The sequence below is a fragment of the Triticum urartu genome, chromosome 4, assembly GCF_003073215.2.
Source record: "Triticum urartu cultivar G1812 chromosome 4, Tu2.1, whole genome shotgun sequence".
Taxonomy (NCBI): Eukaryota; Viridiplantae; Streptophyta; class Magnoliopsida; order Poales; family Poaceae; genus Triticum; species Triticum urartu.
The window spans coordinates 332,407,714-332,424,245 of record NC_053025.1 but is presented as its reverse complement, the minus strand read 5'-3'; the positions used below and the strand labels follow the sequence as shown (position 1 = coordinate 332,424,245).

Sequence of the window (16,532 nt, the reverse complement as noted above, 5' to 3'; positions counted from 1 at the left end):
CCGCGACATTGTAAACCGGTGCGGATGGGGAAAATCGGCACCGGTGTCATAAACTGGCACAGATGGGCGAGCTAATCGCGGTTGCGGTCCCGGCAAGCTGATGTAAACCGGGCCACATGGACGGCGACTTGCTCACGTTCATTCACCGAGCTTGATGGTGTGGTCAGATGCTAGCGCATTATAATGAAGGTGCGAGCTATACATCCATGACACGGCCATAGCTTTTGCGATGAACAATTGTCCTACATAAGCAATATTGCAGACCAAGGCAAAGATAAACTGCTCTTTGACAAAAATAATATGTGCTAATAAAATATATTTTAGATGGATATCACCTGACGTGTTTAGGCCAGAAATAATCCGCCATGAAGTTAATGATCACTAGGTGAAACTGAAATCACTCACGGGTGAGTCGGCGGCGGGTGCAGACAGTTGAGTCGAACGCAGCATTGTAATACGGTGCGGAAATCCGTGAGTAAGGACGACCAGCTGTGTCGAATGGTGTTGAAATGCCTCCATCTCCGTGGTGTAATACCACTTTGTAATAGATAATTCTCCTACATATAAAATATAGCAGGGCAAAGTAGTTTTTTTCCGGATGAATTAATATGTGCTAAAAAATAAATAAGGTAAATAGCATCTGGTATTTTTACCAAATAAACAAGGATGCTGGAGTTGGATGAATTTTCTGGTAGCCTGGCATGGTATAGATGCTTGCACGGCCTCCAGCATCGACATATGTTGGACTACAAACTGTCGGGTCCTTCATGCGTTCATCGGACACTGTCGTGTAGATGGATGCAGGAACGGCGTCTGACCATAACAAGTTTAGCGTCGTCGTTGCTATGCAGCAGTAATGGAGAAATTGATTCATCACTTTGACTAGTCTTTGTCTTTCACGTGATGGATGATGATCCTTGGAAATTGTGCCATTGTTCTTTTCAATTAGCACTAGCAGTAAGTCCTTGGAGCCATGCAGTAGTAGTAAGTCCTTGGAGTCCTGAACGGCGTCCGGCCAGGCAGTTTCAACACTCCCCACTTCCCCTCTCATCCAGGCAGCGTCAGGCGCTCGAGAGCAGAGGGAAGGATGGCTCAGCGGCAAAGGCGAAGGGGAGTTAAGGCAAGCTGGCAGGATGACCGGGCCACAAGCGGGATGAGCTGGAGAAGACCAAAACAAGACCAGGAGGGCGGCGCGAACGGCTCAAGATGGACGCCTCAGCAAAAGAAAAAAGGCGGCTGGCGGTTCGGAACGGCAGTTTGAAGACGAGGCTGCTGAGACAACAAAAACACCCGGTATAATGGAGGCGAAGGACGGCCGATGGCGATGCGCCCTGGCGGCTCTAGATGCAGCGCGACGCAGGCGACTCGAAGATTGCCATCCACAGCAGAGGCAGGCCAGCGGAGGCGGACCATAGTGACGACGCGAGCCGGCGGAATCGGAGTCCAATCCATATCCGGTTTCCCTTTTCCAAATCATGATCAGTTTTACTAATTCCATGTCCGTGTATTCCGGGTCATGGCCACTGCAAAAGCCAGCCTCAAGCACTGGGGACTTGTACCGACCGCCGTCCTCTGTTTGTTTGTTGGCTTTTAACGCAGATCGATGAGGAGCACTTGTGGACCTCTCTTTTGCAGGTTTTGAGGGATGTGCGTCTGCCACCGTTGTAGTAGGTACTGAACACTGTAGCTTGATGTGTCCAGTACTAGTTGAAGACTTTGAAGTAATAGTATTTGGGCTGTTGTATTACTACTCGAAAAATTCTTGCTGCCTCTGCCTTACAAAACATACATGGACAGCAACGGCCAGTCCGGCTTTGTATCCATCTTGGATTCGACGACTTGGATACGAGTAGCGGCTTTTGGGTCGAATCTGCAATGAAAACTTCCATTATCTTGGCGACTCGCGGCAGTGTACAGACGCATAACCCAAACTCTCACCTCAACCTTGCTCGCGCTGTTCAAACCGACTTTCTTTATGCGGAAATTTGCAAACTTCTCGAACCCTAAAAAAGATCCCTCCAAGAACTCAACACCACCGTGCACAGGCCTCACGGTGGGCGCCAACTGTCGTGGAATTGTCACGGCAGATGTCCTTAGTGTCATGACTTAGTCGCGAGGCCAACGCATCTATGTGGTAGCTTGAGAGGGGTTGAGCGGGATGAGAGACGCGATGTTTTACCCAGGTTCGGCCCCTCACGGTGGAGGTAAAAGCCTACATCCTGCTTCATTGATATTGATGATGATGATCACGGTTACAAGAGTGCTCTATCTCGAGAGCTATTGTCTAAACCTAACTTATCCAACTTGTGGAACTTGTGAATCTTGTCCCCTTTTTGGGGAGCCCTGCCCCTCCTTTTATATGTTGGAGGGGCGGGTTACATGTAGAGTCCTATTAGGATTAGGACTAGTCTATCTCTAATACAAACCGGATACAAGTCCAGGTCTTAGCTCCTTGTAAGATAAATGTTCCTCATGCCTTTCCTCTTAAACCGGCCCACCATTAACCTAAATCGGCCTGCTGGTCCTTGGGCCTTGTCATGCATCTGGAATACGCGTCGGGTCACCAATGAATCTTCAGGCTCGTGAATCGTCATACCAGTGAACCGCCAGACACGTAAACCACCAGACACGTAAACCGCCAATCCTCTGGCGGTTTACCAACGAAATGCCTAGTCCGACCGGGTTATACTTCTGTCCGGTTTACGCCACGGGGTATATCCCCGACAGAAGTAATCTGTGAGTCACGGGGACCATATGGGTAGGGAAAAGGTATGAGGTGGAGCTGCAGCAAGCACTAGCATATATGGTGGCTATCATACGCAAAAGAGAGCGAGAAGAGAAGGCAAAGCACGATCATGAACTAGAAGTGATCAAGAAGTGATCCTAGGCTACTTACGTTCAAGCACAACTCCAACACCGTGTTCACTTCCCGGACCCTGCCGAGAAGAGACCATCACGACTACACATGCGGTTGATGTATTTTAGTTCAGATAAGTTTCAGGTTCTCTACAACCGGACATTAACAAATTCCCATCTGCCCATAACCACGGGCACGGCTTTCAAAAGTCCAAATCCCTGCAGGGGTTTCCCAACTTAGCCCATCACAAGCTCTCATGGTCAGCGAAGGATATTCCTTCTCCCAAGACAATCCGATTAGACTCGGAATCCCGGTTACAAGACATCTCGACAATGGTAAAACACGTCCAGCAAGACCGCCCGATGCGCCGACATCCTGATGGGAGCTGCACATATCTCGTTCTCAGGGCAACACCGGATGAACACTACCTACAGCTAAAACCAGCCCTCAAGTTTCCCTGAGGTGGCGCCGCAAGTGGCTCTGTTTCGGACCAACACTTAGACAAGCACTGGCCCGGAGGGGTTAAAATAAAGATGACCCTCGGGATGTGCGACTCCCAAGGGAAAAGGCTAGGTGGCAAATGAAGTTGTCCTGCCTGTATTGGAAAATGAAGTGTTGTCAAAAAAAGTAAATAACACAATATATTACTGGTTTTTTAAATCAGAAAATGAAAGTTTATATAGTCAATGTAAAGTACTTAAATCGTCCAAATGTTCCTTTACTCTGGCTGTTCCTGTTGATGCAATTTTTCTGGAAGTGTATCTACATTCCTGTTGATGGAGATTTTTTGGCAACTTTAAATATATGCAGGAAGAAACTCATATTGTTGGCTAAATTTGTATAAAGGGTGTGAGAAACAGAACATACTCGTGCTTGTTCTTTTTCGCAGTACTTTCTTCCGGTTCCTTTGAGCTGCATTTAGAAAATTGGTTCCATTTATTATATCAGATATTGAAAGTAATAAAGCATGAATGAAAATAGAAAATGAACTGGGCAAGAGAATATAAATGTAACCCAAGAACCTCCATGTACTTGAAATAAGTTACCATTTGGGAAACATACCATGGATGAGATGTAATCCTGAATATATCATATTCCCAATATTGAGCACAATATAGCATGTATAAGTTAGTGTTCACTTGCATGACCAGTAATGTTTGTGTAAGGAGACTACAAATAATTGTGAGTCGGAATTGATTTTGTGAAATTATCATTTAGTTGGTAAAAGCTTGGTAACTTATAGACTTTAAAATTTAGCAGGCAAAGAATTCTAGAAGATAGAGCTAGGCTTTAGCTTGACAACTCCATTAGTGTGACATGTAAACGCGAGTTAAATGAAGCCTAACACCACATTAGGAAATGTGATGCTTCAGGTACTGCCAATGGATTTATGTGATTTCTATTACTGTGTACTTTAGTTGTTGTTAATGGTTACTTCTAACTGCTACCAGGAAGTTTGTATGTGCCTTATGTAGTTATTGGAGAACCATGGTGCACTAAGGTTTTGTGAGTGTTCTCATACCTGTTAGATTTGTCGGCATCACTCTCAGTAATATCAATTCTTCTTTTTGCGTTGATCCTGATTGTAATGTACATCACAGATGTAAAGAAGTCTTGATCAGAGGAATACAATAAGATGGAGGTTTATGAAAGATTACATGTAGCATCATATAAAAAAGAGAAAGCATTTGAGAAGGGAAAAAGACTAACATTCAATTCCATTTGGACTTTCACATAAAAGTATCATTGTGGCAAGTCATATAATGGAGAAGCAATAAGAGAGATGTTTAAAATCCAAGTTTATGAAGCATTACCTATTTTCGTTTTCCTTTATGCTGATAGACGTTAGCTTATGAGTTGTAGGAGTATTGTCATTGGTGGTTGTATCCTTGCCTGACTGAAAAAGCTTCACAGATTATGTTAATAACCATGATATATGAAGGTAATGAATCTGTAAGAAGTTGCTTACCTTTGGAGCACGTGGAACAGGTGTTGATTCAGTATTGTTGACAGAGAAACTTTTTTTCAGGACATAATTTATAGGGTACTTGGCAGACGAATCAGTGTTCATTCCTATGTAGAATAACTTTTCTTTACCAATGGCCTTATCCAGGGTAAGCACATGATCTGTAGCTTCTATCTTCATACTCATTGAAACATGATCAGCATGACGCTCAACTAAGTCTTCAGCTACTCTAGCGAAAGCAATTGCATCCAAACTTCCCGAGTTATCTGTTAGTGTAAGGGGAAGTTTGTACCTGAAGCATGGTATAGTTGTTAGTGACACGATAAAAAAAAGGAATTATTTAAGTATTAGATTTTAAGAAGATATATAATACATTGGGCATGGAACTGGAAATTGGCAGCCACATGTTGGGGTATCTGTCATGTTGTTATATCCTTTTCCACAACGCTTGCATGCTTTGTAGTACCATTTGACTGACGATATAATTGATGCTACTTTTGCGATAGTGCTGAAGGTTGCTCCTCCCTGGCATAAAAAAGGATGAAGTATCAATAATCTATTTTATTTTGAATGGCGAGGCAGGAAAAAGTGAACTGCATGAGAAAGTGTTCACCTGAAAAGATGATGCTGGAAGGTTAGATATTTCTTCAATGGTGTATAGTTTGCCTGCTGCTTCAAGTGGAGATACTTGTTTGACCTGAGGGAGATGCTTTTGTAGAGTTGGGCATTTCCATTGATAGCTTCAAATGTTTTTCATATAAAATATTAGTTTGCTGTAGTGCTAAACATAAATTCTGTATGCGCAAGAGTGAGAAAGAGAGAACCTGGTGCGGTACTTTTGAACTTCAGGTATATCAAGATCAAGATATATTTGTGTCGCAGAACTTGAGGATCCTTGTATCATACCTATAAACTTATGTTGTTAATAGGATGTTTAAATAAATATGTTTATTATTTCTTTGGGCAAGTTTTTTTATAAGTTACCTGTAAACCTTTGTAGATTTGCAGTTACACCAGCAAAAATGGCTATGACAATTCCTTCTTGAGATTTTTTAAGTATTGTTTCTTCATCAAATGATTCTCCATGCTGGCCCCATAGAACTAATTCTTGTGTTTGTTCTCTGGAAAATTAAGGTATAGTCATTCTGAGGGGAACAGGTTATTAAGGTAAAAAAATTGAATAACAGGAGCAGCTATGAAGACATACTCTAGGTTGCGAATTTTGATCTTCCGAAATTTGTGCTGAGATGTTTGGCTAGCATAGTCATATGGACCAACATCACATATTACTCCTATCACATCTAAAAGGTTCAAGTATGCAAGTCGTTATGCATTGAAGTATAGTGGTTAAGAGATAGATAAGTCAAGCACATTATGTTACCTAGGAGTGGCTTGGAATCAATTGCTTTTTGTGGCAGCTGATCAAATGGGCAAAAGTCGAACGAAAGTGTAGGTATATCTGCACCTCTTGAATGTAGCGGATGAACCTTTGTGTCTTGTTTGAATTGCAGCATATAATTCTGATGGCGATAGACATATGATTTGCTTCTGATATCGATAGCTGCAACATTTGAAATAATATAGACAGATCCTTGAGATAGCAACCCACGAAATTGTTTTTCAAATTTTTTAGGCACACTAATTTGTGCCATGGATCCCTACAAAAGTTCAAGTAATCAAATGATTTGGAACAACAATGTTATTGTGTAATGTTAAATAGGTAACTATAAAAATGGACGTACATCTTCATCCAAGAGAATGCCATCAATGCTGATCAAAGCATTTCCATATCTGGGATTCGTATTTATAGCATCCCAAAGCCTTATTACCCGTGCAAAGACCTTACAGTTTTGCTGTCCCACTGTAATATCTTTAAATTTCGTAGTTGACTCCATAGGGGAGATGGATCTGAATGAATAAGAATGTTAGGAAAAAAATGATGGCATGCAGAAAAAATGTATTACATACTTGTGAAATTTCAGGCATAACATAAATTTGAGTGGATAAAATACCTAGTTGTTTTAGCTTCTATGTGTATTAATTTGATTGAATACCTCGGCATATACTACATTATGTGTGCAATGCTCATAAGAAAATGGGCTATTTTCAATGAAAACTCGCAAGCCGTCTGGTGATGTAACTCTTGAAAATGCCACATATAATTGACCGTGTGAGAAGACATTAGATGGTAAGTAGACACCAACTCGGTTTAGTGTTTGCCCCTGACTTTTGTTTATTGTCATAGCATATGAAAGGCGAACAGGAAACTGGCGACGCCTCAATTTGAAAGGCCACTTAGACTGAGATGACGTAGTGACAATTCGAGGAATATACACTCTTGAACCTATAGCCTTCCCTGTTATGATTTCTCCTTCAATGACACGACCAGTCAGTTGTGTAACAATGAGTCTAGTGCCATTACAAAGTCCCCTTGATGGATCAAGATTACGCAGTAGCATTATAGGAACACCAATTTTCAAATGCAGTATATGATCTGGAAGTCCAGGTATGTCAATGGTGTTTAGCAACTCTGTTGGATATAATGCTTCTAGAGTAGAATGATTAGGACAGCTATCATCAATTGAATCTGAACTATAATATGACATTTCACTTGTTGCTAGCCGAGAAATCATTCTTGTATTTATTTTAGAAACGACATCATTTGTAGGTGCAAGAATTGCACGATCACACAAATACGATGTAATGGTAGTTGACTCACAGCCTGAGTTGTAGACAAATGATATCAATCCATCTATATTTCTAGAATCTGGGGACAAAAGGAGATATTGGGGGATCTGTATAAATATGCTATTGGGTTCATTTGGAACAGGAACAAAAGGCTCAGTGCCATTTCCAATTCGTAAGAGCCAGTCAGCAAAATTCTGTAGTTCTTCTCTCCTGGAGATGGAGAGACACCCTGAGGTGAGCCTCATATTTTCATTCAACTGTAGAAGTGTGCACTTGTTCCACAAATAAGAGTTAGCAATGCAAGATTTCAAAATCTGTTGCTTGGTTGCATTTTTTATCACTGGTAGTGTTTGCCGAAAATCCCCACCAAGAACTACAGTGATACCTCCAAACTGCATGTCTTCGGCATTAGGTCTAGTATCTGACATTATATCTCTGAGAGTGCGGTCTAGTGCTTCAAAACAATATCTATGATTCATTGGTGCTTCATCCCAAACTATAAGAGATGTGTTTTGAATAAGTTCTGCCAGGTGTGTATTTTTCTTTATGGTACACATTGAATTCTCTGAAATTTCCAAAGGAATTTTAAAACAGGAGTGTGGTGTTCGACCTCCCGGGAGCAATAGAGAAGCAATTCCCGAGGATGCTACTGCCAATGCAATTTTCCCTTGACTCCGCAAAGAATAAAGTAAAGTAGTCCATAAGAAAGTTTTACCAGTCCCTCCATATCCATAAACAAAGAATGTTCTACCTTCATTATTTATGGCAGAATTATAGATAGCATGAAATACATCCTTCTGGTTGTTGTTTAGCTTCGGAATATTATCATTCAAAGTGGATGTCATGTTTGGAATGTCATAGGTAAGCTCATCCAGCAAAAGCCTATTTTGTGCAGAAGCATTTCCTATATCATCTGGCAGTGGCAAACTAAAATGTGATAAGTAATATCCGGAATCCTTCAGCAATTTATCCAGCTCAATGAGAAGACAGGATGTCACGTACGAATCTAGTGATGAACTGCTCAACTGAGAAGGATGAAGATTCAACCGATGTGCTATATCTTCAGACATCATTGATGCATGCTCCTCAAAAAGCTTGATAGGATTTGTTACATTGCAAAAAAGCAAAAGGGTAACAAAAAGCTGACGTAATTGGAACGGTGATGCCCACTGAGCCGCATCTTTTAATGCATTGGACCACTCTTGGTCATCACCTAGGAGGCCTAAAGCTTCACATGCTGAACGAAATGTAGGATATTCTTGGCCTGATATAGTCCTGATATCAGTGAAGGAGGTTGGAACTTTACGAATGTTCAGCAACATTCGCAAATAGAAAGGCTCTCCTTGTGAAGGGTTGACATGTGCCACTCAGCCAATTTTTTTTTGAGGACCTCGACGATGATCCCAGTATTTCCCTTGCTGGTGCCATGTCCAATATTCTGGAAATTCTATGTACGTGTATTGTCGAGCTTCAGGGTGTTGCATATTAGCATCTAACCATGCAGTGAGTTTAGTGGTCCCTTTTTGGGGGTCTTCAATAACTTGTTCCAGATTATCATCTTCCGAATAAATTACATTGTTCTCAAGAGGAAGATGAACAGGGAGCCTTTCTACGGAAGGGTCTGTATGGTGAATATCATATTGCTGCAACCGCCAAGCAGCATCATTTGGTGTCACACAACGACACTCTAAATAATTATCAATTTCATTAACGGTTTCAGTTGATGAGGCTGATGTTGAAAAGTTGCCGTGGAGGCCAATTCTAGCACAATCAAATCCTTTTGTGACATACTTGAAAAGATATTTGTGCATACCATCATGGTTAACCTTCTCTACATTTATATGAGCTTGGTACTTAACCACTAGGTCCACATTGTGAGGAACAATGAATCTATTGTCAATGTCAACATTATTTTTCCTAGCTGTTATTCCATTATTTGGTCGGGCATATTCTGTGAAACCATTCTCCCATACAGTTGTTTGCTCACAGAACTCCTTTGGGTAAAATTTGGTGCATTTTCCTTCTGACATACATGGTGACGACTGGCCGAGAGGGCCGCAAGGGCCATGCACCATAAAAGAAGAAACAACCTCATATCCTATTGGATCTTTTACAGGATCTGGCAACTGAGCAGAAATATAGGAATCTATCTTCTGTGTATCTAAAGGTGCTTCTTTGGCTAACCATATAATTATATGAACATGTGGGAGTCCACGTTTCTGGAATTCAACTGTGTAGATAACTACAGGAATGTAAAACATGTTTAATAACCGGCAGAAAACTATGTTGAGAGAAGGGAATATAAGTTTAAGAGAACGCTTATTACCTGCGTTTATGGGTCCAAAGAATTGTTTCTTTTTAATATCATCCATTAGAATATTAAGCTTCATTTTGAATACCCGGTTGACAATATCTGGACGGTCAGTTGGTTCTTGACCAGGAATGGATGATAGAGCCTCTGTAATTTCAGGCCAAGCAGCATTTGATGTGAACGTGACAAACAGATCTGGGCAACCATATTTTCTACAAATAGCAATGGAGTCTTGGTAGTTTTGGTATAAGTAGCGAGGGCCTCCAGTAAATGAGGAAGGTAATATAATCCTTTGGCCAACAGAAGAACCTGATGTAATACCCTTTGACACAGAATCTGCTAAACAACTGAATGATGATGATCTGTATTTCCGTTGAAAGCTAGGCTTGCGGTAGAATGCAATACGAAAGGTTTCAACAGAACAATAGCCATCCACAAAGTAAGCCTGTGTTAACCTTTTGCATCGTAATGGAGTGTTGAAGTCATTTGGCCTATCATGTAACCTATATGCATAGTATTCTAGCATTGTGACTTTTTGGCGTTGATTTGATGCATTTGACACTGGAAGGCACATAAGCTCATCATGATAACCATCCTCACCATATGGAAATAAAAGAGGATATTGCATGGACATAAACTTGCAGTGTTTTTCATTGATCTGTTGTAACCGTGATGAATGATCTTCTATTATAATGTCTTGTCCAACATTAGAAGACCCTAAATCTCCAACCACTAATCCAACAACTTCGGATGCAACTGGAGCACTATAGATATCTCCATGGGCATCAGGTTTGCCATATATTCTGATGTATAAATGGTCAGAATCATTGCCATGTAATCTTTGACTTGCTGTTCTAAATAGTTTCACAATGGGATTATGTGTGTTCAACATTGTTATGAGGGACTGAACAATGCCTTCATTAGCTTGGAACAAAGTGCGTGTAGATGAAGCAATGCGCGAAGATGAAGTGGTGCACGAAGATGAACCGGTGCGCGAAGATGAGGCAACATTTATTCTATTTGAAACCTCACACTCTGTATCAAATATGTATAATTGTGCATATTCTGGTCTCTGTCCTCTAGATGGTCTCATTGAACCAACACGGTGGCAGACTTGGCCACTGATCTTGAAAATGTATGGGCCTCGGCCATCATTTATGGACTCATCAATTTTAGCTCCCATTGAAGTCATGGCAAACATGGTGTTGTACTGACGAATATGATGAAAGAAGTGGCTTGAGAGTGAACTATTCTGTGAAGTGAGTAAATCCAATAGAGGTTGAGGAGGAGGATCATATGGCTGGAGGGAAACTTTTCCTCCTTTGCAGCACAAATTATATGTTGGATTTTGAGTATGTCTTTCTCTGCGTACACGCTCGTCATACCAAAAGAGAGCACCACAATGTTGGCAAGAACACTGGGGGCCTCCAAGAGTTAAGGGTTCAAATATAGTTCCTGAAAGATGAGGCACAAAGAGAGGTTTTTTTTGTAAACGTAAATGATCACTGAACTTGGACACATGAACAGGGATTAATTTAGGCAAAAGCTTACGTTTATGGGCAAATATCTGATTATGTGTGTCTGACATTGATGTGGTCGATGCTTCATTTCCTCGGCTCCTGTTTCTAGTGATTACATCCAAACGCCTACGACGGTTCTCGGTGGCAACATGTGAGTTTGATCGAGGAGTGGAATCAGGTACCGATGGACGACGTGCCCGTCCACGTCCACGTCCACGACCACGTCCACGTCCACGTCCACGTGGAACTCCTCGTGTATGACCAACCCCATGCCCACCTGAATAACGCGAAGAACTTTCTACGCTATCCATGTCGACAACCCTAAGAAACCCACGGGAACGGGAATAGTTGAATGCAGGGCAAAATGGAAGACACTTTTGTTTAATTGTTCCACATGAGAATTGAAATGTAAGGGTACATGTTGAATCAAGCAAAACTTAATTCAATTTGAGTGAAGCAAACTACTTGGATGAAGCAAACTAAAATCCATAATAGGCAAGGAATTAAAATGCAAGGCTATGCATTGAATCAAGTTAAAAAATTGCATATCGATGAAAATCCAGGATAGGGAAAGATACCAAATTTTAGGAGTAGCACTGGGTGGGAACATTGTATACCAGTAGGAGTTGTAAACGTGAGGCACGTGGGCATGCAGCAAGGGAAGAATAACCAAGATGATTGAAGTGAGAAGCACCTGAAAAGTCCAAATTTGTGACTCAATCAGCAATATGTCAAGAGGGAATGGCATGGAGAGAGGAGAGAGTTGCTCACCAGCGGAAGCACTATGAACACCCTATGGGAGACGTCCACCCATGCTGGAAGATCATGTGAAAAGGATGAGCTGAGGTGGGGCAGACTTTAAAGGGGATTTCTTCAGTTTCTTCTGCAGATCGTGGGGAGAGTAAGTGAAGCATCAATCATCAATTTCTTCAGTTTCTTGTGCAGATCGTAGGGAGAGGAAGTGGAGCGTCAACCATCAATTACCTACAGCAGAATGGTTTTTTCTTACTTTTAGTGTGGGCCATTTGGAGCATTGGGCTGCAAATGGTTTGAAGCAGTGGGCTATGTAGGTTGGAGTCAGCAAACAAAAAAAAACAGTAGGATAGTACCTTCATCTGTAGATGCGTTGACCCAACGATTGAAGGTAAGCTACTAAGCAACTCGGAGCAACCCACCTGGGAAGTGAATGGAAGCACTAAAAATCAGATGAACAACAAACCAGCCCAATCCCAATCTATAATAAGGGGAATACATGCTCACCGGAACTGGGGCGTTGGTAGGCACGGCGAGCTTCTTCACCGGAGGTTGGCCATGGCGGGGAAGGCGAGCTCCCGTCAGGCCATGGCCATGGCGGCGGCAGGAGGGCGGGGGAGGGACCGGTGGTAGACGGGAGTACTCCTTCCCGAGCCATTGGACAGGCGCTGCTCGGGGATGCTCCATCGGACAGGTGCTGCTCGGGGGCAATGGCCATGGCGACGGCGGCGGGGAGGCGAGGGGAGGAGGTGGCGACATCGATGGTTGAATCAACTGGGCGGGCGATGGGGTGGCCGCGTCCGCATCCGGAGCGCCGCTGCCGTGAGGAGGATCCGGAGCGGGGGAAGGGGATGAGGAGGGGCTCTGCAGGAACTGGGGCGCGCGTTGGGACGGTCGGCCCGCGCCAGAGCGCCACTGCCGTGATGGCCGGGCCGCATCAAGAGCGCCGCCGCCGCCGTCAGGATGATCCGGAGCGGATCAGAGGCAAGGGAGGCTGGCGGCGGTAGGAAATCGCGAGGGGACCAAGGGCATGGGGCTTGGCCGCTGGGGGGATTTTGCTTTTTCTTTACAGGAAAAATAAGAAATAACCTCAGGAGGTGGGCTGCGTGGGACTGTTTAGGGGTGACGTGGATGCCTGTGATTGGATGCTCACGTGGCTATGTTGCATGTTGAGATAAATCAAGTAGTGGGGGTGAACTTCTTAAGTATATAGGATAAGAGATATTGTGATATTCCAACAAATATCCATGTTCCAAAAAGGAACAAACTCCAATCTTAACCTGCAACTAACAACGCTATAAGAGGGGCTGAGCAAAGCGGTAACATAGCCAAACAACTGTTTGCTAGGACAAGGTGGGTTAGAGGCTTGGCTTAACAATATGGGAGGCATGATAAAGCATGTGGTAGGTATCGCAGCATAGGCATAGCCAAAGAGCGAGCATCTAGCAAGCAAAGATAGAATTGATTTCGAGGGTATGGTCATCTTGCCTGCAAAGTTCTCCGAGAGGACGAAAGCTTGATACTCGAAAACATACTCAACGGGTCCTCGAACACGAACTCGTCTCCCGGCTCTACCCAAGCAATAATACAAGCAAAGGTAGACACAATCAACCACGTGCAATGCACAAAGAACATGATGCAAAACATGGCATGGAAAAGTGCAACAAACAACACTACAAATTAAGTGGAGCTCAATATTCAACGAGTTGCAAATTGACGGAACACCACATGTCTTATTTAGTTCTCTCTCTTTTATGTACTCAACAATATTAAATGTTGTTAAACAAGACAAGAGGGTGAAGCATAAGAAAACTACACAATCTGAGCAATTTAAAAGGGGCCGGAAACATCAAACAACAATTTCGGTAAAACCCCATATGCATTAGCAATTTAGTGCAAACAACAATTTTAAACATTTTAAATGTTATTAACATCATGCGGATGACATGTGCAAATTTAATGCAATTTTTATTAAAAGTTGACATGAGCGTGATGAGAGCATTTGTGTCATTGTGGTAGAAAGAAAGGGGTACCACGACGACGAAACGGAAATGATGCCGCAACAACATTCCGATGATCCGGTAGCTCACGGGGATACCGGTGCAAAAGGAAGTGGGTGCGAGTGTGTCATTCAAGAAGATGGGGTGCTCCCGATTCCGGGTTCCCACATGATGGTGGCAAGGCAAAAGAGGGGCTTCGTGCAAGGAACAACTCGGACACGGAGCAACACACGGTCCAACTCATACATCGCAAGCATTCATCCACGGGCGTCGTCTCGATGGTATACCTTCGAAGCGTGTGTTTCGGGCGGAACGAGTTCGTAGAGGGTAGTAGGCGTTTCTCGCGACGGTAGTTGAACTTGACGTTCGCGTTACACAGGTCTTCGGTGACGGTCGTCGTACATGGTCCGGAGTGGTACTTGCATCTTCAAACTTGTCGGTCTCGATTCTTGCGACAGTAGCGGTATACGTTTCGTTTTCGGAGAGGTACTTAACGAATCCAACGTCCTCGGGTGATGGTAGTTGTACACGGTCCACGAGACGTCGACCATTCGGGGTCCGACTTGCGGGTCTTGCCGACATGACGGGTAATTGGCGTTTTTTTGTAGACGAACTTGGCGCATCCGAAGGGTCACACTTATCGTCGTGGGAACTTGGTGAATCCGAGATCTTCGAGGTCGACGGTAGTTGAACATCTTATAGTGGAACTTGACGGATCCGAGGACTTTGGGCGTCGTGGTACTTGTCGAAATCCCCATCAGATGTAATTGAACATTTTAAAACGGAACTTGGTGCGTCATCGTGTAGTCGTACGTCGAGGCAGGGCAGCTCGGCCACGCGCGCTAGACGGGTAGAGGCAGACCCGAGCATGGTCAACGACCACACGCGCTCGTCCCTGGGTGCGAGGCAAAGGAGGTAGCCAGAGTTGGCCGGCTCCGGTGGAGGGAGCCGAGGAGCTCGAGGAGGACCGAGTGGAGGCTGGAGCTGCTGCTCTTTGAGGACGACGAGGACGCCACAACGCCGAGGGGCTCGGTGCTGTTGGCAGCGGGAAGGTCCGGCGATGCATCAAGTTGGAGGCGTGCAGGCGGGAGCAGAGGAGAGGCAGAGGCGCCTGGCTTCGGTTGAGGGACTTGGCACGCAGCGGCGTCGGGCGAAGCAGGACGCTGAAGTGGGGCGACGAATGGGTGGCGTAAGGCGGTGGCTCGGCGGCCATGGAGGTGGGTCGGCACAGAGGAGGTCTTGCGGGCGCGAGGGTACAGGGCATGCTGATGGCCCCGTGGGTGCGACGGCGGCGAGGAGGCCGATGGGCTCCTCCTTAGTGGCGGGTCGAGGAGGGGGGTAGCAGGCCAGGGTGGTGGAGGAAGGCCATGGCGGAGGTGCATGGGCTCGCCGGCCGGAGCGGCGGCGGGGTCGCGGGGCGAGGCGGGGTCGAAGAAACCGGAGGGAGCAGGCAGGCGAAGGGGGCGCGCGCTAGGAGATCGAGAGGGTGAGGAGGAGATCGAGCGGAGGGAGATGGGGATAGGGCCGAAGGGTTTCTGGCGGCGCGAGGGGAAGGAATCGAGGGAGAAGGGAGTCGGGCAGAGAGGGAGATAGCGGTTGGGCCTTGGGCCATCTAGGTCAGGCCGCAGGGGTGGTTAGGAGGGCCTTAGGGGCTGCTTGGGCTGCGGGGGAAGGATGGGCTCTCTCTCCCTCTATATCTTCTCGTTAACAGAAGAAAGAAAAGAAAGAGAGGAAAGAAAATAGAAGGAGAGAAGAAAATGGAAGAACAAAAAATCTGGGCACAGGTATTATTCTTACGGACTCGTAAAAGTTTGCATGGTCCATGAAAAGTAGGAGAGGCCAAATTGGAAGATGTCATTCACACTCATTTGAATTTAATTCAAATGGGTTTGAACTAGGGCTTGGTTATAGAAGTGTCCAAAAATGTTGAGGTTTTTGGTGGAACTCAGAAAAGTGAAGAAAGAATTTATGGCGAAGTTTGGAGACGAGGAATATAGTAAGAAAAGCATGGAATATTTTGCAAGTGTGTTGCTGTAATTTCCAAGGGATGGAATATTTATTATAGCCCCCTAATATTGGGAGGATATGTTATAAAGAGAATCACCACGTGAATTCCCTCGGTTTAAATGGACCGAAGATCCATGCAATTTATTTAGTTGAGTTAAGAAAAAGAAATGACATGATGCAATGCACATGATGCAATGATGAATGCAACAAGCGAAAACAAATCACACCATGACTCTCGAAAACCCTGGAAGGCATCTGAAGCTCCGGTCTTGGGCGTCACAGCTAGGGTTTGATCCGGAAATTTCGGGGGAGATGCCTAGTTATACATAGAAGGAGCTAGGAGGCTCCAAATTGAGCACAGTTTTCGGCCAGCGATCGTGATCGAACGGCCGAGATGATGGAGGGGGTTTAGCTGGATTTTGGGCCACTT

General features: G+C 44.3%; 3 protein-coding genes across 4 annotated transcripts; all 3 read right to left on the bottom strand.

The window, feature by feature from the left end:
• Positions 1 to 3,446: 3,446 nt before the first annotated feature.
• On the bottom strand, positions 3,447 to 4,962 carry LOC125551603. Its single transcript, XM_048714869.1, has 5 exons — positions 4,827 to 4,962; positions 4,672 to 4,754; positions 4,380 to 4,436; positions 3,725 to 3,769; positions 3,447 to 3,627 (listed from the first exon to the last, which is right to left on the bottom strand). Exons 1-5 carry the CDS (start codon positions 4,926 to 4,928, stop codon positions 3,576 to 3,578), a joined length of 339 nt encoding a protein of 112 aa, XP_048570826.1. The 5' UTR covers positions 4,929 to 4,962; the 3' UTR covers positions 3,447 to 3,575.
• LOC125554744 (replication protein A 70 kDa DNA-binding subunit-like) lies at positions 4,931 to 10,514 on the bottom strand. Its single transcript, XM_048718186.1, has 10 exons — positions 9,838 to 10,514; positions 6,566 to 6,731; positions 6,205 to 6,481; positions 6,031 to 6,124; positions 5,808 to 5,944; positions 5,648 to 5,729; positions 5,437 to 5,563; positions 5,197 to 5,348; positions 4,980 to 5,115; positions 4,931 to 4,948 (listed from the first exon to the last, which is right to left on the bottom strand). The coding sequence occupies exons 2-10, from the start codon at positions 6,716 to 6,718 to the stop codon at positions 4,931 to 4,933; spliced, it is 1,176 nt and encodes a 391-aa protein (XP_048574143.1). The 5' UTR covers positions 6,719 to 6,731; positions 9,838 to 10,514.
• Positions 10,515 to 12,248: 1,734 nt separating this feature from the next.
• Positions 12,249 to 13,147, bottom strand: LOC125551602 (WAS/WASL-interacting protein family member 3-like). 2 transcript variants are annotated; one of them, XM_048714866.1, is made up of 3 exons: positions 12,603 to 13,147; positions 12,452 to 12,517; positions 12,249 to 12,326 (listed from the first exon to the last, which is right to left on the bottom strand). In XM_048714866.1, exons 1-3 carry the CDS (start codon positions 12,852 to 12,854, stop codon positions 12,312 to 12,314), a joined length of 333 nt encoding a protein of 110 aa, XP_048570823.1. In that variant the 5' UTR covers positions 12,855 to 13,147; the 3' UTR covers positions 12,249 to 12,311. The 2 variants fall into 2 exon arrangements, with proteins under 2 accessions (XP_048570823.1, XP_048570824.1); XM_048714867.1 differs by having other exon boundaries at positions 12,264 to 12,326; positions 12,452 to 12,537.
• Positions 13,148 to 16,532: the final 3,385 nt, after the last annotated feature.

Coding starts and splice junctions, on each gene's coding strand:
- LOC125551603 (XM_048714869.1), bottom strand. CDS start 4,928: ATGAACACTGATTCGTCTGCCAAGTACCCTATAAATTATGTCCTGAAA. Junction 3,770..4,379: donor GATGCCGACAAATCTAACAG/GTATGAGAACAC, acceptor TTCTAAATGCAG/CTCAAAGGAACCGGAAGAAA. Junction 3,628..3,724: donor GCGAAAAAGAACAAGCACGA/GTATGTTCTGTT, acceptor CTCCATCAACAG/GAATGTAGATACACTTCCAG.
- LOC125554744 (XM_048718186.1), bottom strand. CDS start 6,718: ATGGAGTCAACTACGAAATTTAAAGATATTACAGTGGGACAGCAAAAC. Junction 6,482..6,565: donor GCATTCTCTTGGATGAAGAT/GTACGTCCATTT, acceptor GAACTTTTGTAG/GGATCCATGGCACAAATTAG. Junction 6,125..6,204: donor TGATTCCAAGCCACTCCTAG/GTAACATAATGT, acceptor TGAACCTTTTAG/ATGTGATAGGAGTAATATGT.
- LOC125551602 (XM_048714866.1), bottom strand. CDS start 12,854: ATGTCGCCACCTCCTCCCCTCGCCTCCCCGCCGCCGTCGCCATGGCCA. Junction 12,518..12,602: donor CTACCAACGCCCCAGTTCCG/GTGAGCATGTAT, acceptor TTCACTTCCCAG/GTGGGTTGCTCCGAGTTGCT.